This window comes from Ovis canadensis, chromosome 8, assembly GCF_042477335.2.
Source record: "Ovis canadensis isolate MfBH-ARS-UI-01 breed Bighorn chromosome 8, ARS-UI_OviCan_v2, whole genome shotgun sequence".
Lineage (NCBI taxonomy): Eukaryota > Metazoa > Chordata > Mammalia > Artiodactyla > Bovidae > Ovis > Ovis canadensis.
The window spans coordinates 41349664-41374136 of record NC_091252.1 but is presented as its reverse complement, the minus strand read 5'-3'; the positions used below and the strand labels follow the sequence as shown (position 1 = coordinate 41374136).

Below are 24473 nucleotides of genomic sequence, written 5' to 3'. Positions count from 1 at the left end.
AATCAATGTCACTGCAGAGCCTACAATAATAATAAATGTCTAAAAATCCTGCCTATGGTTTTTCCAAGGTTATTAACTGAGACAAACCATTAGAAAGATCTACATGGTCAAACTAATTTAAACAAAGTGTTGAGCCAAAATGGCAACTTCAAGAATGATAAGCCCCAAAAGCTTAAAAATTAAACAGGGTTGACCTTTTGAATAAATCTTTGCCTTCAATTCTACAATGAGGGATAGCACCTCATTAGATGAACAGCCTTTACGATGCTTTCAGAAAAAACAGCTCTTAAGCTTTCACTAAACTTAAAGGTAAGGTGCAATGTTTTATAACAACAGGAGTAAAGAATGACACAGAATTTTAATTCTTTTTCCAGCACAACCTTAAGAAATCAAGAAACGAAAAATTCCACCTGCAACCCTCTTCTTCACCACAATCACTGAATGGTTCTAGTTTTCTTACCAAATAATAAAATCATCAGTTTTCTCTACGCTGCTGACTTTGTGAAACACAAGAAATACAGTAGCCACACTGTTAATAACAGCACCACCAGGTACTGGGTGCCTTTCGACTACAACCTGTTTCACTGATTGTGTATGTGTTACCTCGCTGAACTCCTAAATAAAACTCACAAAGAAGAAGTGCCCAAGTGGGCAGAAAGTTCTTGAATATGAACTCAAGAGCATCTAAAGCATCGTCGCTGTATTTTTGCAAACCCAACAAACCTACCTGCAAGTTCTGGAAGCCCCAGAACTGCCTGAAGGAGCCTGAGAGAGCACAGAGCCTAGGACAGCACAACAGTGTTCAAGGGCTGTGTATCTGGTTTTCATAGAAATCTGCCAGTGGGAGAGGCACGCCTAGCAAAGGCAGGAAAAAACACCGGTGCCTCAAAACCATTCTTCAAAAACCATAAGTAAGTCATTCTTCATTTTTTTTTAGGAATCTGATGAAAGCTATGGATCTTCTTTCCAGAGACTCACATACATAAATTTTGCATCATTTTAGAAGGCTTAGACTCCTAACGTCCATCTATATACAACAGAATGAGATTTAAAAAAAAAAAAAAAAGACACAAGAGTTCTTTAGAAATTGAAACTTTAGCACAATTTTGCTCATGTAAGTGAGCCCAGTTTTAATGCTTCTGACAAATCCTCTGCAAAGATGTCACCAAAGTAAAGGGAGTTTTAGGTGCTACCACTGACGCTCACCGTTTTCCCGTGCAATTCCTCTCGTTCAGGCCGCCAACCTTGTTTATGGCAGACCACGCTGTGAGAGCCACGTATGGCAGGGAGGCGGCTTGAGTATGAGTGAGTGATCTGGGCTTGTGAGAGACCTAGATTCGAGGACAACAGTCAAAAATAAGCAGTGACCTGTGAACCTATGAACACAATTAAGTACACGTACACTCTGCCAGGTTCAGTGATTATCATAAACCCTACTCCAAGATTATTCCTAAGGAATTTCTCCAAATGACTCAATCTGCCAAGCAGAGGGTCAGTAAGGTTTTATAGGTTACATTATTGGATACAGCTATTTAATTCTTCACAAAAAAGACCACATTCAACAATCCCATTAGTCCTAACTATGGCCAGAAACAAATCCAAATACACTTTGAGCCCTCATAAATACATTCTAATTTGTTTTGGGGATTAGCTGTTTGCTTTACTCCCACTCAGTAGGTAAATAATCCATCTGCAGTGCAGGAGACACGGGAGATGCAGGTTAGATCCCTGGGTCGGGAAGATCCCCTGGAGGAGGAAAACGGCAACTCACTCCAGTGTTCTTGCCTGGAAAATCCCATGGACAGAGGAGCCTGGCGGGTTATAGCACATGGGGTCACAAAGGGTAGGATACAACTGAACATACAGCACAATCTTTTCAGACTTTTCTAATCTCAGTAATACCCCTTTCCCCCTCCTGCTCTCCCTTCTGCAGCCAATTTTCTTAATATTAACCCCTTTCTTTCTAATTAAACTGCCAGGCCTCCTGACTGAATTTGATTAGACTCCTGTTTTGAAAGTTATTTGAAACAGCTTGATACTTCCAATGCTTCCATTTATGATGAATCAGTACGCTCCATTTGGTATATTTGCTTTCAACAATTTACGCTGAGGATAAAACCAAAGAACACAGCAGGGTTTCTAGATCTCACAAATCCCTGCTCCACAAGATACAGATAACTGCTCTGGCAGGCAGCACTATTTAAATGACATCCAATACATTTAAAAATATTTTTTAAAATTCCTATTCTCTCAGTTCTTTTGAAACCACCCATAAAACTTGAACCTGATCTCAAAAAAAAAAAACAAAAAAAAAACCAATTATGTCAGAGATAGTTGTCAGTCTTTGTTCTACTTTCCAACAGCATTTCAGCACAGAACCAGTGAGTTACCTCATTCCCACTGACAACAACGAATTCTGACAGAGTGCCTTGTTTCCAGGGGGGAACTGCAGCCCAGACCTGAAACAGACACTGTGCGTTAGAAACAGATCTTTTTAAGACAAAGCTAATCATGACAGCGTTCCCCAGTACATACCCCACACCCTGTGAGAAAAGAGCACAAGTCCACAACCCACCAAACAACAGCTATTTTCACATGATATCAATGCATAATTTAGAATGATTCTGGATTTACCAAGTCAAACCACATTGGAGGTCAGTTCAGTTTAGTTACGTCCAACTCTTTGCAACCCCATGGACTGCAGCACACCAGGCCTCCCAGTCCATCACCAACTCCCAGAGTTTACTCAAACTCATGTCCATTGAGTCAGTGATGCCATCCAACCATCTCATCCTCTATTGTCCCCTTCTCCTGCTGCCTTCAATCTTTCCCAGAATCAGGGTCTTTTCAAATGAGTCAATTCTTCCCATCAGGTGGCCAAAGTATTGGAGTTTCAGCTTCAGCGTCAGTCCTTCCAATGAATACTCAGGACTAATTTCCTTTAGGATGGACTGGTTGGATCTCCTTGCAGTCCAAGGGATTCTCAATAGTTTTCTCCAACACCACAGTTCAAAAGCATCAAATCTTCAGCACTTAGCTTTCTTTATAATCCAACTCTCACATCTATACATGACTTATGGAAAAACGATAGCCTTGACTAGATGGACCTTTGTTGGCAAAGTAATGTCTCTGCTTTTGAATATGCTATCTAGGTTGGTCATAACTTTTAATTTTAATTTCATGGCTGCAGTCACCATCTACAGTGATTTTGGAGCCCCCCAAAGTAAAGTCTGACACTGTTTCCACTGTTTCCCCATCTATTTCCCATGAAGTGATGGGACCAGAAGCCATGATCTTAGTTTTCTGAATGTTGAGCTTTAAACCAACTGTTTCCACTCTCCTCTTTCACTTTCATCAAGAGGCTCTTTAGTTCTTCACTTTCTGCCATCAGGGTAGTGTTATCTGCATATCTGAGGTGATTGATATTATCTCCCAGCAATCTTGATTTCAGCTTGTGCTTCATCGAGCCCAGTGTTTCTCATGATGTACTCTGCCTATAAGTTAAATAAGCAGGGTGACAATATACAACCTTGATGTACTCCTTTCCCTATTTGGAACCAGTCTGTTGTTCCATGCCCACTTCTAACTGTTGCTTCCTGGCCTGCATACAGATTTCTCAAGAGGCAGGTCAGGTGGTCTAATATTCCCATCTCTTTCAGAATTTTGCAGTTTATTGTGATCCACACAGTCAAAGGCTTTGGCATAGTCAATAAAGCAGAAATAGATGTTTTTCTGGAACTCTCTTGCTTTTTCAGTGATCCAACGGATGTGGGCAATTTGATCTCTGGTTCCTCTGCCTTTTCTAAAACCAGCTTGAACACCTGGAAGTTCACGGTTCACATACTGTTGAAGCCTGGCTTGGAGAGTTTTGAGCATTACTTTACTAGCGTGTGAGATGAGTGCAATTGTGCGGTAGTTTGAGCCTTCTTTGGCATTGCCTTTCTTTGGGATTGGAAAGAAAACTGCCGTTTTACAGTCCTGTGGCCACTGCTGAGTTTTCCAAATTTGCTGGCATAGTGAGTGCAGCACTTTCACACCATTCTCTTTAAGGATTTGAAACAGCTCAACTGGAATGCCATCACCTCCACTAGCTTTATTTGCAGTGGCTTCCTAAGGCCCACTTGACTTTGCATTACAGGATGTCTGGCTCTAGGTGAGTGATCATACCATCATGACTATCTGGGTCATTAAGATGTTTTTTTATAGTTTTTCTATGTATTCTTGCCACCTATTCTTAATATCTTCTGCTTCTGTTTGGTCCATAACAATTCTGCCCTTTATTGAGCCCATCTTTGCATGAAATGTTCCCTTGGTATCTCTAATTTTCTTGAAGAGATCTCTAGTCATTCCAATTGTTTTCCTCTATTTCTCTGCACTGATCACTGAGGAAGGCTTTCTTATCTCTCCTTGCTATTCTTTGGAACTCTGCATTCAAATGGGTATATCTTTCCTTTTCTCCTTTACTTTTCGCTTCTCTCCTTTTCACAGCTATTTGTAAGGCTTCCTCAGACAGCCATTTTGCGATTTTTGCATTTTTGTCAGGAATGGTCTTGATCCCTGTCTCCTGTACAATGTCACAAACCTCCATCCACAGTTCATCAGGCACTCTATCAGGTCTAATCCCTTGAATCTATTTGTCACTTCCACTGTATAATTGTAAGGGATTTAATTTAGGTCATACCTGAATGGTCTACTAGTTTTCCCTACTTTCTTCAATTTAAGTCTGAATTTGGCAATAAGGAGTTCATGATCTGAGCCACAGTCAGCTCTCTCCCTTTTTTTTTTTTTTTTTTGCTGACTGTATAGAGCTTCTCCATCTTTGGCTGCAAAAAATATAATCAATCTGATCTTAGTGTTGACCAGCTGGTGATGTCCATGTGTAGAGTCTTCTCTTGTGTTGTTGGAAGAGGGTGTTTGCTGTGACCAGAGCATTCTCTTGGCAAAACTCTATTAGCCTTTGCCCTGCTACATTCTGTACTCCCAAGGCCAAATTTGCCTGTTACTCCAGGTGTTTCTTGACTTCCTACTTTTGCATTCCAGTCCCCTATACTGAAAAGGGCATCTTTTTTGGGCATTAGTTCTAAAAGCTCTTGTAGCTCTTCACAGAACCGTTCAACTTCAGCTTCTTCAGCATTACTGGTCAGGGCATAGACTTGGATTACCGTGATGTTGAATGGTTTGCCTTGGAAACAAACAGAGATCATTCTGTCATTTTTGAGATTGCTTCCAAAGTACTGCATTTTGGACTCTTTTGTTAACTAGGATGGCTACTCCATTTCTTCTAAGGGATTCTTGCCTTCAGTAGTAGATAAAAATAATGATCATCTGAGTTAAATTCACCCATTCCAGTCCATTTTAGTTCACTGATTCCTAAAATGTCAACATAGGAGGTAGACAGCAGTAAATCCTGCTGTATTTACTCACTACTTAGAGCACCAGCCGGAGAAGGCAATGGCACCCCACTCCAGTACTCTTGCCTGGAAAATCCCATGGATGGAGAAGCCTGGTAGGCTGCAGTCCATGGTGTAGCTAAGAGTCGGGCACGACTGAGCAACTTCACTTTCACTTTTCACTTTCCTGCATTGGAGAAGGACATGGTAACCCATTCCAGTGTTCTTGCCTGGAGAATCCCAGGGACAGAGGAGCCTAGTGGGCTGGCGTCTATGGGGTCACCCAGAGTCGGACACGACTGAAGCGACTTAGCAGCAACAGAACACCAGCAAGAACATGTTCTCTGGAGCTTTAATCCTGGATTCTATCACTTATTTGCTGTGGGACCTCTTTACAGCTTAACTCTCACCTGTAGACTGGCCTAACTGTACTCACTTCACAGAGATTAAATTAGTTTTGTTTTTTTTTTTTAAATGAAAAACAACTGGAACAGCGCTATTATTATGAGCTGACTTTAATTTCTTGGTATAAAAGTTCAAAGTGACAAGGGACAGGTGATTATATCAACCTTTAGCTATTTCAAAACCATCTAACCCATAAGATAGAAATTGTCATTTAAAGACTTAAAAAGTCCCAATCATATCTTTTTTTCACTTGTCTATATATTTTTTCTTTAAAAATTTTTTTTAATTGGGGGGTAATTGCTTTATAAGCTTTACAACGCTGTGCTGCTTTCCACTGCACAACACCATGAGTCAGCTCTAAGTAGGCACATATCCCCTCCCTCTTGAGCCTCCTTTCCCACATGTCTCCTAAAGACTTGCAATTCTCAGGCACTAGCTTTAGAATGTTCAAACACAGCAAGCTATTGTGACAGAACCAGAAAAGAGAATCATGAACTGAACCAAGAAAAGGAGGGTTCCAGCCAAAGCTCAGTATATTTGTTGAAAAGAAGAAGAAAAGGTCAATGATATGGAATATACTTCCAAAAGCAGGAGAATGAAACCAGCCAATTTTGAAAAGGAATAGTGGAATGTGACAACTCACCTCATCTCCAGGTTTGAAGTACCTTACATCAAGTCCACACTCCATCACCACACCAGACACATCCCGACCCAGAGTCAGAGGAAATTCTTCTCCTTTGATTTTAACATGTAAAGGATCACGTTTCATATTTAAAGCTGTGGCTCCATAACCACCTAGAAGATACAATTTACTTTTTTCTTCCATAAGAATGAGATGCTTTCAAAACTGCTGCACTTACGGGCCAGGAACAATTCTAGATCCTCAAGAAGCAGATTATAAAGTAATCAATCTTACAAATTTTTTACCATCACACAGGAAAGCATAAAAACAATGAGTGTTGTTCCTTTCAAAGAAAATTGCTAGGAAAGTTATAATCACTTTTAAAGAAATTTTATATTGGACTATAGTTAAATTAACAATCACTTTTTGAAATCTAATTCTGAAACGAATTCGAGAACTGGTCTTTGAAGATGGTTTCCTTATTAATTTATTCATTCATGAACTTTTTCAACACGAAATCATTTGAAGCCAAGTCTGGTGAAGCAGATAAATGTCAAAGTTGTCTGCAGTTAAGCAAATAAATAAGGCATAGGTATAGTATCTGATACTAAGACACTGGTCTACGAGTAATTGTCCCTGTCTCCCAAAAAATGTTTCTAAAACACCTTTGGGTTAAGTGTAAGATTCCCAAATGGAAAAGAACCACTTGGCTGCATCAACTCTGATATGCTAAATCAGGCTGATTGTGTTATTATATATCTTTTTAAGAATATTTACATAAATATCAACAGAACTGAAATGTTCCTCTGATCACTTTTTTTTCAAAATAAATTGGCTACATATAATAATCCAAAGCAGTTTATTACACATCATCCACACATAAAATGGTTTTCCTAAGACACAAAAGTGTCTGCTGTCATCTTTTCTGCTTGACATCCTCCTGAGAACATTTCTGCTACATGAGACTCTCCAAGATAAGCATCTTGCTTATCTTTTTAGGGTCACGCACCACAATTCATGCTCCAGAATCACTAAACCATTCTGAAAGTTTCCCCTTTTCTCCCACTCATCCTCATCAGATCTTAAGGATGAGGAGAAACCAGCAAAGGAGCCCAAGAAGGTTTGGCTAGTGAAAAGGTATCCAGAAAGTCAAGTGAAGAGGGCCATTTAAAGAAGTCAGATGCTGCTGCCAGGGAAGAAATTTTTCAAACAAGGTCAAGAGCTGCCAACAGACCTTTAAGAAACAAAAAAATTCCCCCCCAAAACAAAATATTGGATCCAACAGCACAGAAGTCTTTGGTGACCTTTTTAGGAGCAGTTGTTATGGCATGGGGTGACAGACAGTATGGGAATGAGGAACTGAACACCATGAGAACATTCAACTCTTCCAAATACTGATAGCATTGCTATCGAAGAGTGGAAAAATGGGGCAGTGGCTGGAGAAGGGAAAGTGAGATTGAAGATTTTTGGTGGTGGGTGGTGGCGGTTTAGTTGCTACGTTGTGTCCGACTCTTGTGATCCCACAGACTGTACTCCAACAGACTCCTTTGTCCATGGGATTCTCCGGGCAAGAATACTGGAGTGGGTTGCCATTTCCTCCTCCAGGGGATCTTCCCGACCTAGGGATCAAGCCCTGGTCTCCTGCATTGCAGGCGAATTCTTTACACCTGAGCCACCAGGGAAGCCCACTGAAGGACTTTTAAGTCTTTTTTTTTTTTTTGGTGCTCTTTATGAGTGGAGAAATAACAGCCAATGTGAGTGATCCAGGGGAAAGGGAAACACTGAAGATACAGGAGACAACTGCTGAAACAACGCTCCTGAGTGGGTGAGCCAGCATGGGGTCTAGAATCATGGTGGAGGGCTGGCCTTAGATGGGAACAATGATATTTAATCCATACAGCAAGAGGTAGAGAATTCAGGGAGAGAGGCTGACAGGGGAGTGCAGAAGTTGTTTTTCTAATAAAAAATCAAGACACATGGAAGAAAGCATTTTAAAGTTGGGCAAGTCCCAGAAAATCTAAGCTGATGGCCACCATGCCGATATTAGATACATGCCAGCTGGCTAGTTAGGAGTGCCTTCTACCAGGGGGAAAATAACTTCCCATGTAATACTCACAAAAATCACATTTTAGTCTTCCTGTCTTATATTCCTTTTCCACCTCTCAAACACAATAAACAATTATTCACTGAAATTCCTATGTGATTTGATCAACAAAAGTGGGAATTTAGTCAAGTAAAACTTTCAAGCTGCCAAAAACAACAACAACAACAACAAACCATTCCAGTCCCTTTCTGAGCTTCACAGCCTGCAAAAGAAGGCTGTTTTCCTCGGTTACTTGGATATCGACTGAGTAGTCCTGGCTCACTGGTACCAGCTAAACTAGTCCCAAATCCAGAAATAGCTGGTAGTTAGGAACTGAGAATCTGCTTGGAGACAGTGAATGGAGAACCTTAGCAGTTCTGTGTCACTATTAGAGGTGATCAGTTTGGTTCAGAGATGGAACGACCTGGAAAATCCTAAATCTGCCATCAGTTTCAAAATCTTTGATCTCATCTAAAGAAAGCAAACTTGGTAGATATAATGCTGTTGGCTGATTTTTTTTTCTATTTTAAGATAATTCACTTTTCATTACCTATTTATATGATTTATGATTTTATATCCAACAACAGTAGCCATCTCCAGAAAAATAGGTGGCTTTCATCTTTCAAAATAGACATGTCCCTGCTTTCTTGTCAAGGGAAATAATGCTCCCTATAGTTTACAATTTCATTTCTCCAAGCTACCATTTCAGGTATCTTCTGCAATAGTAATCATACATTCTCAAAAAAGAATCCATGGGCAGGAAATACAGAGGATAACTACAAATAATATTATCCAGTCAAGTCATTAAAAAACTATGATGTCTCAAGAATACTATATAAAAGTAAAATCTGTTATTAAATAGCAGCCAAGAAAGTCCAGATTCAGCCATTCTACTGAAATTAAAATGTACAGTGTTGGGGACTTCCCTGGTGGTCCAGTGGTTAAGACTTTGCCTTCCAATGCAGGGGGTGCAGGTTCGATCCCTGGTCAGGAAGCTAAGATCCCACATGCCTCTCAGCAAAAAAAAAATAAAAATTAAAATTAAAATGTACAGTGTAACACAAACACATAGACTGTGCCTGTGCATTCAAAGAAATGAAAAGTTAACAACTTATTGACTGGAGATGTATTAATATGTCTTTTGTCACTTGAACATTATTGACCAGAGACGTTTAATAAAATTGCTGGTCACAGGCACTGATTTCTAAAAAAAAAATCCCCTGGTCAATAATGTGTTAACAGATCTAAACAAAGACAAAATGCTTTTAAAAACTGCTCAAGGATTAAAAAACATCATTTTACTTTGTAATCAAATTAGAATGAAAATATAAAATGACATTAATGACTGAATGACAACTACGTATGTGAAACACCAAAAAAAGCTATAGTTGACAGGGCATGGGCTCTACCTTCAAAGAGCTTATAATCAAGGAGATGGCAAATACATACTGCTCACTAGGTATAAATCTACCACTTAAAGATAATTCCAATAGGAGTCTCCCTGTTGGCTCAATGGTAAAAAAAAAAATTCACCTGCCAATGAAGGAGACATGGGTTCAATCCCTTATGTGAGAAGATCCCACATACCACAGCGTAAGTCCACGTGCCACAACTACTGAGCCTGTGCCCTAGAGCCTGGGAGCTGCAACAACTGAGCCCACGTGCCAAAACGACCGAAGCCCAAGTGCCCTAGAGTCCATCCAACGCGACAAGAAGCCACTGCAACAAGAAGGCCAAGCACTGCTGCTAGAGAGTAGTCCATGCAGCAAGGAAGACCAAGCACAACCAAAAATGAACACCAATTTTAAAAAAAAGGTAATTCTGATAAAAACTAAATTATCTTCATGCCCAATGGAAACAGAATAAGCTGAAACACCTAGCAGCAGCAACTATTCTAAGCAAACAAAAGGAATACAAGTGTATATTTCATGGGGCAAGCACCATAAAATCATTTAAACTTGTATCTCTTTCCCTACAAAGAAATGTGTAATAGCTGTTCCTCATATGTCTAGATCAGCACTGTCCAACAGGGATGTAATGCAAGCCACACAGCTAACTTAAAATTTTCAAGCGGACACTAAAAAGTGAAAAGAAAGTGAAATTAATGCTAATAATATTTTACTTAATATATCCAAAATATTATCAGATCAATATATAATGAATAATATATATAATGAATATAAATTAATAAGACATTTTACATTCATTTTTTACTAAGTCTTGAATCTAGCGTATATTTTACACTAACTGTACATCCCAATTCAATTGCTCATTTCAATTGCTCATTTTTTGTCGTTATTTTCCAAAGTTAAAGTAATTCACAAACAGTAATCAATCTTAACTGCATAAGGAATATAGTGCACTCCAAGCTTTGTCAATAACCCCTAGCAGAAATTAAGATAAGGTTATTTCCACTGAAGATAGAGCGCAACAGAAAAGCGTATTTTAACTTCCAAGGGCAGAACGCAACAACAAAATGAGGAAGAGTACTGTGTCCATATCTTGGCATCCTGCTCTGCTGCTTTGTCCACTGGACCATTAGAAAAAGCTGGGAGTAGTGGAAGGGCAAACACAAATTACTATGAAAATGCAAATTCTGAACTGATGTGAAAACATAACCATACCTTTAAAACCTGCGATGGACCTCAGAATATCATAAAGTTCCTAGCAAAGTGTACCAGAAAGTTAGCTGTGGATACAATTCTCAAGTCCCAATTTACATTTTTGAGGTAGCATTGGAAGCAATTCAAACTTATATTTTGTAAAAGATTAAAGCATACCATGGACATTGCCAGTTCAAAAATTTTTGAAATACCTGAGATACTGTCAAAACCCTAAACCATTTCTTTGTGTTAACCCCCAAAAAAGTGGTCAATAACAACTAATCTTTTAAAACTGATCCCTGGTGAGGCTGTCTCAAGTTTAAAAAAAAAAAAAATATATAATGAGCAACGTCTTTTAAAACTTACTTCTCATATTAACATCTATAGGATTTATACTTGCAGCGTGAACTTTGATAATGACTTCATTTGGATAGTGTATCATTGGTATCATCATGTTCTGGGTAAATCGAAGCACTTCATTACTCCCATATCTATCTATCACCCAAGCAGGCATGACAGTGCTTCTTGGAGAGGTAGTACTAATTTTTCGAACCGAAGGCTTTTGTACAACTTGGCTTCTCCAGAAGCAAACCGCAGTGCATGCATTTCTTCTTAACACACAGGTCTTCAGAAATCCCATTGTAAACAAGTGGTTGAATTACGTGCCCTAATTAAAAGGCACTTAAACGGGATCAAACCCTCACACCTGAATTCCGTCAAATTCTCCCCAAACACTCTGGCCGGTTTCAAAGCTGAGAATTTTAAAATGAAGACAGACTAATGGAGCAATCAAAGAAAGAAGAGTATGGATTTACTTTGCTCTTCACATCTGAAATACTCCAATTAACGTTCCAATCAGTATGCCATTCATTTTCCTCCTCCCTTACACCAGCTCCCCTTAAAAACAAAACCCCTAAAATCCTGCCCTGTCCCGGAAGCCCTCTGCAGGAGAAGCCGATTCCTCTCGCGATCCAGACGCCACAGAAATTCACAAAAATTCACTTCCAGGCTTCCGCAGCGACCCTAGCCCGCAGTCTCCTTGCCACCCTTTCTCTTTCTCTTCGGAACTCGCTTAGCGGCGCCAGCCAATCGTGTGCAAAGATCATTTGCCTTGGGCTGCAATTCGACCAATCGGAGAACTCGGTGCTGACAGGTTCTGTGATGATCAAAGATGGCTGCGCCCATGTAAAACCAGCAGCGGCAACTGACCTTTCTGTTTTCCTCCTCGTCACCTGGTCCTTGTGGTGGCAGACGGGGCACGAGGACCATGTTGGGCCGGACCCTCCGAGAAGTGAGTCGAATTGTCTGCTGAGGGTCCAAGAGGTCGGGAAGATTCGGGGAGTTTTGTTCTTGTGGACGAGGGGTCCCCTCTTCCTAACCGCGTCTCGGTCAGCCTCACTGCCTTCTTCCTTAGAACCTGGGGGGATTCGGACCTCCGAGTCCTTAGGCTGTGCTCCTTGTATCCTTCCGCAGTTATATTCTCAGCGGGGAAGGCTTCCGCACCGCGGCGCTCTGGGGTGGAAGGCAGAGTGGCTTCTCTCGATTATTCGTTTGCTCAGGCTGCCTCCAGCCCTTGATGGCCTCGAGGTAGGCTCTGCCATGTAACGGGGATTTAGCTAGCCCTTGTCCACTACGCTCATCTGATGCAGTCCTCATTAAGGACCCCGCAAATCTGTCCCTTGTAAAAGCCAACTAGTGATTCTTAGCTCCCCACCCCCACCCCGCAGATATTCGTTCTCCAAGCTTCAACAACCTCCAGGATACAAACGATTTTCTTACCTGTGTCTCCATTTCCTCCACCTCATTTTTTGAACTCTAGGCTCTATTTGTGAATGTCTTCTGGACATCTCTTCCAAATGTCCCATAAGCACCCCAGACTCAGTTTAACCAAAGTTGACTTAATCATTGTAACAGAACCACCTCTTGCATCTCAACCTACATCATAAAAAACAAAAACATGATTTCTGATATTCTCTTGTTCAGGATACAACTGTTATTCCAGTTGCCCTTAGATACTTCTTCATATGTCATGTCCAATAGGTCACTAAACTCTGTTCATTCTTTTTTGAAATTATGTCTGGAGTCTGTTCTCTCATCTTATCCCTGCTCTTAGGGCTTTAATTCAGATCTCCTTGCTTTCTGGCACAGATCTCCCAACCTGCAGAGCTGTCTGATAGCAGGCCCACTTCTATCACAATCACCTTGGGCCCTCCTGAGAAACTACAGCTGTGTCCCCCTCATGCAGGTCACTATGGTAAGGCCCAGAGGATATGGTTTAACCTTAGCTCCCAGGTGATTCTGCTGATAGATTTAGCAATTGAGGACCTACCCCACCTTCCATCTTCCATTTGTATCTTCACTTGGCAAGTCTTTTTCTTTTTCCAACTGGCAGCCTTTTAGAAAACTATAAATTATGAGAACTTTAAATCCATCGGCTTTAAATAATAAACTGCTATTCCCTCAATACATTTTTGTTTTACCATACTAAATTGCATCTGCTTATACTGTCAGTGAACAATCTATTTTGTTCTTGAAAAAAATTTTTTTATATTTTTTTAACTACAAACATAATGTAAAATGAAATACAACCTAAAAAATGGGGTATTTTTTTTTTCTGTCCTTTCCCCCAGCACTACCTTTTTTGTGCCACCCTTCCTCACTAATGTTGTTCAGTGAGCCATTGTGAGAACAATTTTTACCTCAAGGGGGAAAATATATTTAGGGAATCTGACCCAAGGGTAGCCAGAAAGTTGCCTTGACATGATTACTTTCACTTAGTCACTCCTTTAATAAATAGTTACTGATACCTATTGTGCAAAACATTATTTGGTTATTTTCCCAAACTCTAATATACTGTCCACTGTTATTTCCACATCATTGTACCAGTGCCCCAAATTCGATGAATTAGAGGTTAATTTAGTACATATTCCATTTTAAAGATGGATCTTTACACATTCCATATATAAAGATGCCTGGAACAGTTGAATGATTTATCCACTGTAATTATATTCAATCAGATTTCTCTCCATCACACTCTGGCTGAGATTATTAATTGAAGGAAGAGAAAATTTGTAGGGGAGGGTATTTGGGGAAGGACTGGAAACTATGGTGTTTTGAGACAACTTGAGGGACCTGAGTGGAGGCTTAGGGCAGTAAAGGAGCCCTGGGAAGAAGCACTGTTGTGTGTGTGAGTTACTCAGTCGTGGCCGACTCTGCAACCCCATGGACTGTAGCCCACCAGGCTTCTCTGTCCATGCGATTCTCCAGGCAAGAATACTGGAGTGGATTGCCATTCCCTGCTCCAGAGGATTTTCCCAACCCAGGGATCGAATCCTGGTCTCCTGCATTGCTGGCAGATTCTTTACCATTTGACCATTTGAGCTATAGAGAAGCACTAAAAAGAGGTAAAATCCCAAATGGGAGATAAAACTGCTACTTGTAAATTTTACCCAGCTACATTCAGGAAGGGGAAGAGTCTTACTTTCAATCTTTCTTTTTTAGTGGCCTGATCCCAGTGTTTCTAGGAACCAAACACCACACTAGTATTACTGGCCCTATAGTTATATTGAATGATTATTCTTACATTAAAGAAAATTAATTTTATATCCAATAGGTTTCTTGGGGGTCTAGCCTAAGAGCATTTAATTACTGTTCTATGGGAAAATAGATTCCAAATTTTAAACAACTCAGTTCATTTATTCAGTTAACATTTATTGAGCACTTCTGTGTTCTAGACACTGAGAATCAACATGAAGACAGAAATTCCTGCCCTTATGAAACCTACGTTTGTGTGGGGAAGGAGGCATTAAGTAAGTTTAATAATATAATTTCAAATAGTATAGGTGCTATGAAGAAAGGTTAAGCAGGCTATTTTGTTGTTCAGTCACTCAGTCCTGTCCGACTCTACAGCCTCATGGACTGCAGCACACCAGGCTTCCCTATCCTTCACTACCTCCCAGAGTTTGCTCAGACTCATGTCCTTTGTGTCAGTGATGCCATCCAACCATCTCATTCTCTGTCGTCCCTTTTCCTCCTGCCCTCAGTCTTTCCAGCATCAGAGTATAGCGTGAGAATTAGTTGGGGGATATGGATGTTTTAGAGTGATCAGGAAAGTTTCTCTGACTGAGTGGGTGATACATAATAGAGACCTGAAAGATAAGAAGGGTGAACCCTGGGAAGAACTGGGAGAAGGTTCTTTCAGGCAAGAGGAAGAGTAAGTGGGAAGTCTCTGAAGCAGGGGCAAACCTGACATGTTCAAGGAAGCTCTCTTCTCACCCGAGAGAACTAAATGAGGAGAGTACTGGGAGATGAGGTTAGAGAGAAGCAGGAACCAGATCACCTTTCAGGCCATGAGAAGGAATATGGGTTTTATTCTAAATGTAATGCAAATCGTCTGGAAGGTTGTGAGTCTTTGGACATGATCTGATTTAAAATTTAAAAAGCTCCAGGCTACTCAGGATTGTGGTCTGGAGGAAGGCAAATGGAGAAGCAGGGAGGCCAGTTAGAAGGCTGTTGCCTTGCCAAGAGCTGATGCAGCATGGATAGGGTGGTGGGAGCAGAAGTAATAAAAAATAGGGGTTTCCTTTCTTAAGTTTGGGCTTTCTGACAGGTTGGATATAGATTTGATGGAAAGAGACAAGTCAAGGAGGATGCTTAGATTTGGGGCCTGGGCAAGTGGCACAGTGGTAAAGAATCCGCCTGCCAGTGCAGGAGACACAAGAGATGCGGGTTCAATCCCTGGGTCAGGAAAGTCCCCTGGAGAAGGAAATGGCAACCCACTCTAGTATTCTTGCCTGGAGAATTCCATGGACAGAGGTGCCTAGCTGGCTATAGTTGATGGGGTCACAAAGAGTCAGACACAGCTGAACCCAGCACACAGCATCAAGATGGGAAAGACTCTACAGGGAGCGTGTTGTGAGGAGAAAATTATCAAGACAGGATAATTTTGAGATGCGTCCACAGATATCCAAGCAAAGAGGTTGGTTAAGCAGATGAATATAAGAATGTGGAGATCAAGAGAGAAGCTAGGTATGAAAATATGAGTTGGCCAGAGTGGAGGAGATAATTGAAGTTAAATGGTCAGATGAGATCACCTGGGAAGCTGAGTGTAAATGTAAGGCATAAAACTTTCCAACATTTCGAGGTCAGCAGTAGGAAGCACAGCTAGCAAAAGAGACTTGAAGGAATGGCCAGTAAGGCAGGAGGAAACCAGAAGGGCTTGGTGTCCTGAAATACAAGTGGAAAAGAAGTACTTCCAGGAGGGGGTGATGTTGAATCCTGACCCAGACTGAGTGTGACTGCTGGATTTAGGAATGTGAAGCTGACTGGTGATCTTGAGGTGCTATTTCTTGGAACAATGGAGACAAAAGCAAAAATGTTAAATGGGTGTGTTAAAGAGAGTACCAGTCAACCAGACACTCAGCTTCCAAGGGCTCTTCTATACCTTCAGCATTTATCAAGACAGTTTTTCTTTTGAAAGACAGTCCTTTTCCTCAGTGAATCTCTGATGTTATTAATACCTGTGAAGTTAAGAAAATGTTCTCTATTGGTTACAGAGGAGTAAATGCTATTACACTTTGCACAGAGAAGTAGTGGAGTATAGTGGTCCGAAGCCTGGGCTTCAGAAACAAGATCAGGCCTTGGTTGAATCCCAGCTCTGTTGCTTTCTAGCTATGTGATTTTAAGCAGGAACTTTGGTAATTTATCTGTAGATGGGAAATAATATCAGCCTGTTAGTGTGGATATAAAGGTTAAATGAAATACAAAATGTATAACACCTGGAACTAAGGGCTATTATTAGCACTGATTTTGTTACAGTGACAAAATTACTAGATTATCTGTGTTTATAGTTTTCCCTTGTTCCCTTGTTCTCTAAGAAGAGTACAGATCTTCATGCAGAAGATTGCCTCATTTTTATAAGGCGGCGTATTACTGTTCTATTGTTACACAACAAATTTGTCTTTAACACAGTCTTAAAACACCCACAGTCTTATCATCTCACAGTTTCGTGGGTCAGGGCTGGCGTGGCTGGGTTCTCTACTCAGTCTCACAAGGCTGGACGTAAGGTATCAACCAGAGCCGCAGATTCTTTGGATGCCTTGGGATCCTCTTTCCACCTCACTGGTGGGCAGAACCCATTGCTTTGAGGTTGGAGGACTGAGGTCCCAGTTTTCTTGCTGGATGGTAGAGTAAATGAGCTCAGGAGACAGGAGATGTGGGATGATTAGAACTGAGGTTGGGAGAATATACAAATGCTGGTAATGACATAGTCTGGGCTTTGACTATGAGTGGGTAACTGGAGTGAAGTGAAGAGTTTGTGTCAAGGGAGTTCAAGAACTGAGAGGCCTGGTGTCAGTGTACCTGATTTGAGGTTTGAAGTCAACAAAAATAGCTACAGTGAACCAGCTGCTAAAATCTTTCATAAATGAAAAGGAGCACCAGGGAGACTGTTAGAGTAATATAATCTTCTCCAAGACCTGTGCTTCAGATGAGCTGGGGGTTTTGAGAAAAGAGGCAAGAAAAAGGCATGGAGGACAAGGGTAACACCTGCCCACACAATCTCCCCTCCCCACTGGACTCTGGTACATGGTAAGAAAAAACTAAAACAGCCATCCTGTTGGAAAACTGCAGGAGAAGCAGTGCCTGAAGGAAAAGTCTAGTTTCCATTTGAGAAAAGAAGTGCTAGGGAGAGAGAATTTGTTTTCTTAATGAAAACTTTTCCACTTGATTTCATCTTATATTCAGATACGACACTTTTAGTTTTGCTCCAGGGGATCTTACTATTTATTTGTCATAATCCTTGTGCCTAGTCCATTCTAGCTAATTAGCGTCTTTGTTTTCATTTCCCTTCTCCAATACCCTTATTGATTTTCTCAAATCTAGATTTCCTAAGTATGGTCCTAACAGAGATCACCATTTAAAATGAGTACTCCCAGAACAGTATGGAGCAGTCCCACTCCTGGGCATATATCCAGAGAAAACCATAATTTGAAAAGATGAACACCCCAGTGTTCATTGCAAGACTATTTACATAGCCAGAACATGGAAACAACCTGAATGTCCAACAGATGAAAGGATAAAGACCATGTGCTATATTTACACAATGGGACATGACTCAGCCATCAGAAAATAAAAATTAAATCATGCCATTTGCAGCAATATGGATGGACCTGGAGATTATCATACTAAGTGAAGTAAGCCAGAGACAGAAATATGATATCGCTTATACATGGAATCTTCAAAAATAATGATACAACTGAACTTACATGCAGAATAGAAATAGACCCACAGACATAGATATCAAACTTATGGTTACCAACAGGAAAGAGGAGGGGATAAATTAGGAGTTTGAGATGAACATATACACACTACTACGCATAAAACAGATAACGCACAAGGACCTACTTTATAGCACAGGGAAATATACTCAATATTACCTACTAACCTATAAGGGTAAAGAAAATCTGGGGTAAAAAAAGACATATTTGTATTTGTAACTGAATCACTTTGCTGTACACCTGAAACCAACATGACACTGTAGATCAGATACACTTCAATAAATAAATGAATACTCCAGACAGTCTGATTTCTTGCCTTTGTAACCACAGCTGCAACTCCTTACCTCTTCCTGTCATACTAGTTGGCGAGTCAGAAGGCACCTTGAGGATAATGGGCATTAGGAGACTTGAGGGGAGGCAAAAAGAGGAGACAATAGCAGACAGAATCTTCCTCGTGCTTACAGTTTTGCTCTGGGGTAGGCGTATTTGTATACCTCTGTGTCTGTCCAGCTTTGTGCTTCTGCAAGTTCTGATACTTGCACCCGGCCTATTTACATCAGCCCACTCCATATTTACAGTATCAGAACACACTGCTGTCTTTTCTTTCTCTTCAGCTCCACTCTTCTCAAGAGTCATACAAACCATTCAGCAGTAATACCTCCTTTGTTACATTCAGTTATCTCCTTTGAGTCGAGCCCAGCTGCCCCTCGCCAACCCCCCACCCTCCCAGTATCCCCACGGTAGCCCTTTCCTCCCCCTGTGCATCAGCATTAGGGGCCCTCTCAGTGTCCTGTTCGCACTGTTTTTCTAGCTCAACACCCTCAGGCCTAAGAAGACTACCTCTCTGATGATTTATTCAACAGTTTAGAGCAGAACACTTGCAGATTTTCCCCTAAATGCAAACTCCTATTGCTTGATATATATTAGGACACATGAAAATACAGTCAACACATAGGACAGGCTAAACTTCCACTGGTGCAGAGAGAAATCGTGAAGGAGCAGATGGTAAGAAGTTACCCTTTACTATTTGTGTGACTTTGAGCAAATCATTTAACCTCTCTGAGCTTCAGTTAATTTATCTATAAAGTGAGGTTAATAATTAGTTGGTTGTTTTAAGGGCTAAATAAAGTAATAATGCATGTAAAGCAACAGTAGTGCCTGGTCTTGGTTTTGAATCTAAACCTCACTTCAAATTTTTATATTTAACCACTCTATCTGCCTGTCTCAGTATAACATTTGAAACTTCTGCAGACTCCGCAGGAGTGTTTTGGAATTATGTATATTCTAGGTTTCTGTGGCACTGAAACAAGGCCAAGTCACGCCAACTGAGCTCTGTCAAAGATGTCTCTCCCTTATCAAGAAGACTAAGTTTCTAAATGCGTACATTACTGTATCAGAAGAAGTGGCCTTAAAGCAAGCTGAAGAAGCAGAGAAAAGATATAAAAAAGGTAAATTACTTTGACTTGTACTTAATTGTTACATCCTGAGAGAAAGAGTTTAATTTGATATAGCAGTCTCCATTTGGCAGGTAGAGCTTTAAACATTAAAAAAAAATTTCCCTTATTTAAAGACCTGGGGAATTCCCTGAGATTCAGTGGTTAGGACTTCACGCTTTCACTGCTGGGGGCTCGTGTTCAGTCCCTGGTTGGGGAACTCAGACCCCACAAATCTCGTGGTATGGCCAAATAAATAAAATTATTTTTTAAAAGAAGAACTGGTGTGAGGTATAATAAAAATGAGACTAATAGGTATGTGATGCTTTATAATGTCCACTGCGTAATTTCTAACACAAATTTGATTTCTGAAGAAGTGTCTTTAGCAAAAGCTAGTAGCTGTCTTAATACCTAGGATTAATGTCTCTGTATTTTGAACTAAAAATCTTTTCTATTCTTTTGGTTTCTTGATGCAGGTCACTCACTGGGGGATTTAGATGGAATTCCTATTGCAGTAAAAGATAACTTTAGTACATCCGGCATTGAGACAACCTGTGCATCAAACATGCTGAAAGGTAAAGTGTAACTAGCCAGAGCATTATTTTATAAAAATAAATGTTTTTCAGTTTAAATTAAAGATAAGATACTAATGCACCAAGATATCTTAGACTAGTTATATCTGCAAAGGAAATAACTTAGGGTGGAATATTACCTTCTTACTGTTTGCTCTTTCTCAGTGCAGACTTATTCTTCAGGGGTAGGCCTGCTTAACAGAGGAATCCTATTTAGGAAGATAACATCACTGCAAACACACTGAGTGAATTCTAACTCCTCTAACTTCCACTCGTTGACAGTGTAGAAATAAGTACAAAGCGGCTGTCATTACCCCTCTTTTGCAGATGGTATAAGGACTTATTATTAACAACATCTACTGTCTATGTTTCATCTCCTGGCTCCTCCACCTTATATCACTATACTTAATATAGTGATGCTTAGTTTTAATTTTTAAAGTTCAGTAGGTCAAAAAGAAATCATATTTATCAATATATGGTTGGATCCTAGTAGGAAAAAGAAATGGAAAAAGGATAGAAAACTTCACACTAAAACTAATATTCTGAGGTGTATGTCCCAAGTTCCTCTGATAAAGTAGACTGTTGTTAATCGTTTGCGAATATACACTAGATAGAGGAAGTTTTAATTGACAATAAAGATCTATTCCTGCTGGAAATAGATAAAAATTGCTGTGTGATATAGCACATCTGAGAAGAAAAAGTCAATGCAATGAGCAGAATAATAATTTGTGATTAATTTCAAATGAGTTGGGTACCTCTATCATTCAATATTTTGTAGTACTGTTAAAGTCAATATTTTTGGATTTTAAAGATGGTGAATACAGAGACTTTCTTTAGAAAATATAGCAAGCAGTCAGCAGCAGAAAAACATTAACTTTCAGAAGAAAGTACAACTTAAATTAGGAATAAGTAGCATTTGCCAATATGAATTGCTTAATTGGAGTTTAAAATTGTTTCTTACATAGAATTTACATGTTCACTGTTTTCTTTCCTATGATAAAAATTACTGAATTTTTAGGAGGACAGGGGCAAGGAAGGGGAGGGGATTAAGAGGTATAAGTGACTATGTATAAAATAAATAAACTATAAGAGTATATTGTACAGAACAGGGAATATAGACAACATTTTATAATAACTTTAAATGGAATATAATCTGTAAAATATTTGAATCACTATGTTTTGCACCTGTAATATAACATTTAAATCAGCTATACCTCAGTTTTGTTTTGTTTTGTTTTTAAAGAAAACGGAATTTTTTGCAGGTTATGTACCACCTTACAATGCCACAGTAGTTCAGAAGTTGTTGGACCAGGGAGCTCTACTAATGGGAAAAACAAACTTAGATGAGTTTGCTATGGGGTAAGTAAAATTAAAAGTTTCTTTTCCTGCATTTCTTTCATCTGTGTCTTCAATTTCATTACGTGTAGGTACCTAAAAGCAGTGTGATTTCATGAGGACTCTCTTGCCAATTCCTTGCCAGTTCTTCAGTTCCTCCATGAGAGATTACGTTAGTGAGGTGATTTCGTGAGGACTGTTTTTGCCAATTTCTCGGTCCCTCCATGAGAGCTTGTGTTCTGCTGATAGATATCTCACTTTGGTTTTAATTTGCATTTCCCTGATGACTAACAGTGTTGATCATCATGTGTTTATTTTGCTATCCATATATCTTTGGTGAAGTATCTATTCAAATCTTCTCAATGAGTTGTAAGAGTGTCTTCCCATATAGTCTGGATTCAAGTCCATTATCAGATAGGTGATTTGCAAATAGGTTCTCTGAGTCTCTGGCCTGTTTTTGCATCCTCTGAATATGCCTTTCAAATAGCAAAAGTTTTTAGTTTTGATGAAGTCCAGTTCATTGTTTTCTTCCTTTAATGACTCATGTTTTTTTGTGTCTTTTCCAAGAAAGCTTTACCTTTTCCAAGGTCATCAAGACTTTTTTTCCAATGTTTTCCCCTAGAAGTTTTATAGTTTTAGTTCTTAAATTTAAAATTGTGATCCAGTTAATTTTTTGTATATTATTGAAGAAAGCAAAAGTTCAAAGCAAAAAATGCAAAGTTTTTCTTTGCATATGTCTATCCTATATATCTGGGACCGTAGGAATTCAAATTAAATTACTTTGATTCCTTTGCCAAAAAAATCAGTCCAACCTATGCATAGGTCCATTTCTGGATTCTGTTCTGTTGATTTGTGTATCCCTAATCCATTATCAGGAGAAGGCAATGGCGCCCCACTCCCGTACTCTTGCCTGGAAAATCCCATGGGTGGAGGAGCCTGGAAGGCTGCAGTCCATGGGGTCGCTGAGGGTCGGACACGACTGAGTGACTTCACTTGCACTTTTCACTTTCATGCATTGGAGAAGGAAATGGCAGCCCACTCCAGTGTTCTTGCCTGGAGAATCCCAGGGACGGGGGAGCCTGGTTGGCTGCCATCTATGGGGTCGCACAGAGTCGGACACAACTGAAGCGACTTAGCAGCAGCAGCAGCAATCCATTATCATGCTCTCTTGATTACTGTAGCTTCATAGTAAACCTTGCGGAGAAGGCAATGGCACCCCACTCCAGTACTCTTGCCTGGAAAATCCCATGGACAGAGGAGCCTGGTGGGCTGCAGTCCATGGGGTCGCTAAGAGTTGGACACGACTGAGCGACTTCACTTTCACTTTTCACTTTCCTGCATCGGAGAAGGAAATGGCAACCCACTCCAGTGTTTTTGCCTGGAGAATCCCAGGGACGGGGGAGCCTGGTGGGCTGCCGTCTCTGGGGTCGCACAGAGTCGGACACGACTGAAGCGACTTAGCAGCAGCAGCAGCAGCAGGTCCTTTGCATTTCCATATAAGTTTTAGAATTGAATTAATAATTTCACTGAGAAGCTTGATGGGATTTTGATTGTGGTGGTATTGAATTATAGATTAAGTTTTAGAAAATTGGCATATTAATATGGGCCTTCTGATGTATGACTATATCTTTCCATTTATTTAGACTTTAATTTTTCTCAGCAATATTTATGATTTTCTATATATGAATCTTGCACATAATTTGCCATATCTCCGAGTATTTCATGTTTCTTTACTATTACAGAAAATGTTATTTTCTTTTCAATTTCTAATTGTTTAACATTGTTAGAATACATAGAAATGTAATTTACTTTTCTGTGTTAACCTATTATTTTTATCCTGTGACCTTGCTAAGCTCCCTTATTAATTCTAGCTGATCTTATAGATTATTTATTTTATATGAATGATCTTGTAGTCTACAATAGAGACACTTTTATTTATTTATCTTGCCTTATTGCATCAGTTAGGACCTTAAGTACAATATTGAATAAAGATGATAAGAGCAGATATCCTTGCCTTTTTCCTGATCATGAGGAAAACATTTAGTTTTTCATCAGAAGCACTTTTTATTTTCCCATCTGTAATGTTTGTAATATTTGCTTGGTCTGTGTTTCCTATTTCATAGAAGCAGATTCCTTGATTCTCCAAAGCTGGTACCTATTAGAACCTAGTAAATATGTGTTGAAAACATAAATCTGTGGGAATAAACTTGAACCTAGGTTTTGAGGACATTGCCTTGAACGGCTGGTCAGCATGAACATCACCAATAAGGGTGAAGTGATACTGTATACCACTATATACAGTGGTACTGTATACTGTGTACCTGAGAAGGAACACCATCACCTATGCAGTGTTCCAGCTGAAAATGTGTAACCCGAAGCTAATAACAAGGAGACAAAAGACAAATCTGAAATGAGATATCGTCTATTAAAATGTCAGTATCATAAAAAAAACAAAGGCTGTGAAAATGTTCCAGACTAAAAGAGGCTAAAGAAGTTAAAACCTAGAACTCATAGAAGTGTAGGAGAAAATCTTTGTGACCTTGAATTATACAAAGATTTCTTAGATGGAACACATAAAGTACAGTCTGTAAAGTTAAAAACTGATAAATTGAATTTCATTAAAATTAAGAACTTTTGTACTTAATGCACTGTTAAAAATGAAAAAAAGCAAGCCACACAACTTAGCAAAACTATTTGCAAGACATATGTCTGACCAAGAACTGGTATCCAGTATATATTGAAACTTTTCCAAC

The 24473-nt window shown here is 39.8% G+C and overlaps 2 protein-coding genes across 6 annotated transcripts in view; one reads left to right on the top strand and one right to left on the bottom strand.

Annotated features, from left to right (window-relative positions):
* The window catches only part of RTN4IP1 (reticulon 4 interacting protein 1), a 52569-nt gene extending 39764 nt beyond the window's left edge, over nucleotides 1–12805 (bottom strand). Inside the window, exons 1-4 of one of the 3 annotated variants that reach the window (XM_069598240.1) lie at nucleotides 11470–12805; nucleotides 6439–6590; nucleotides 2391–2459; nucleotides 1207–1331 (exon numbers count right to left, since the gene is read on the bottom strand). In XM_069598240.1, the coding sequence (XP_069454341.1) occupies nucleotides 1207–1331; nucleotides 2391–2459; nucleotides 6439–6590; nucleotides 11470–11743 (620 nt within the window). In that variant the 5' untranslated portion in view covers nucleotides 11744–12805. The remainder of the gene's footprint in view (nucleotides 1–1206; nucleotides 1332–2390; nucleotides 2460–6438; nucleotides 6591–11469) is intronic. The other 2 variants (XM_069598241.1, XM_069598242.1) reach the window with 2 other exon arrangements.
* Nucleotides 12240–24473, top strand: part of QRSL1 (glutaminyl-tRNA amidotransferase subunit QRSL1) — a 28867-nt gene continuing 16633 nt past the window's right edge. Inside the window, exons 1-7 of one of the 3 annotated variants that reach the window (XM_069598239.1) lie at nucleotides 12252–12394; nucleotides 12577–12690; nucleotides 13252–13357; nucleotides 14838–14912; nucleotides 19669–19828; nucleotides 20290–20388; nucleotides 21648–21744. In XM_069598239.1, coding sequence (XP_069454340.1) covers nucleotides 20379–20388; nucleotides 21648–21744 — 107 coding nt within the window. In that variant the 5' untranslated portion in view covers nucleotides 12252–12394; nucleotides 12577–12690; nucleotides 13252–13357; ... (1 more) ...; nucleotides 19669–19828; nucleotides 20290–20378. Of the gene's footprint in view, nucleotides 12395–12576; nucleotides 12691–13251; nucleotides 13358–14837; nucleotides 14913–19668; nucleotides 19829–20289; nucleotides 20389–21647; nucleotides 21745–24473 lie in introns of all 3 variants that reach the window. The other 2 variants (XM_069598237.1, XM_069598236.1) reach the window with 2 other exon arrangements.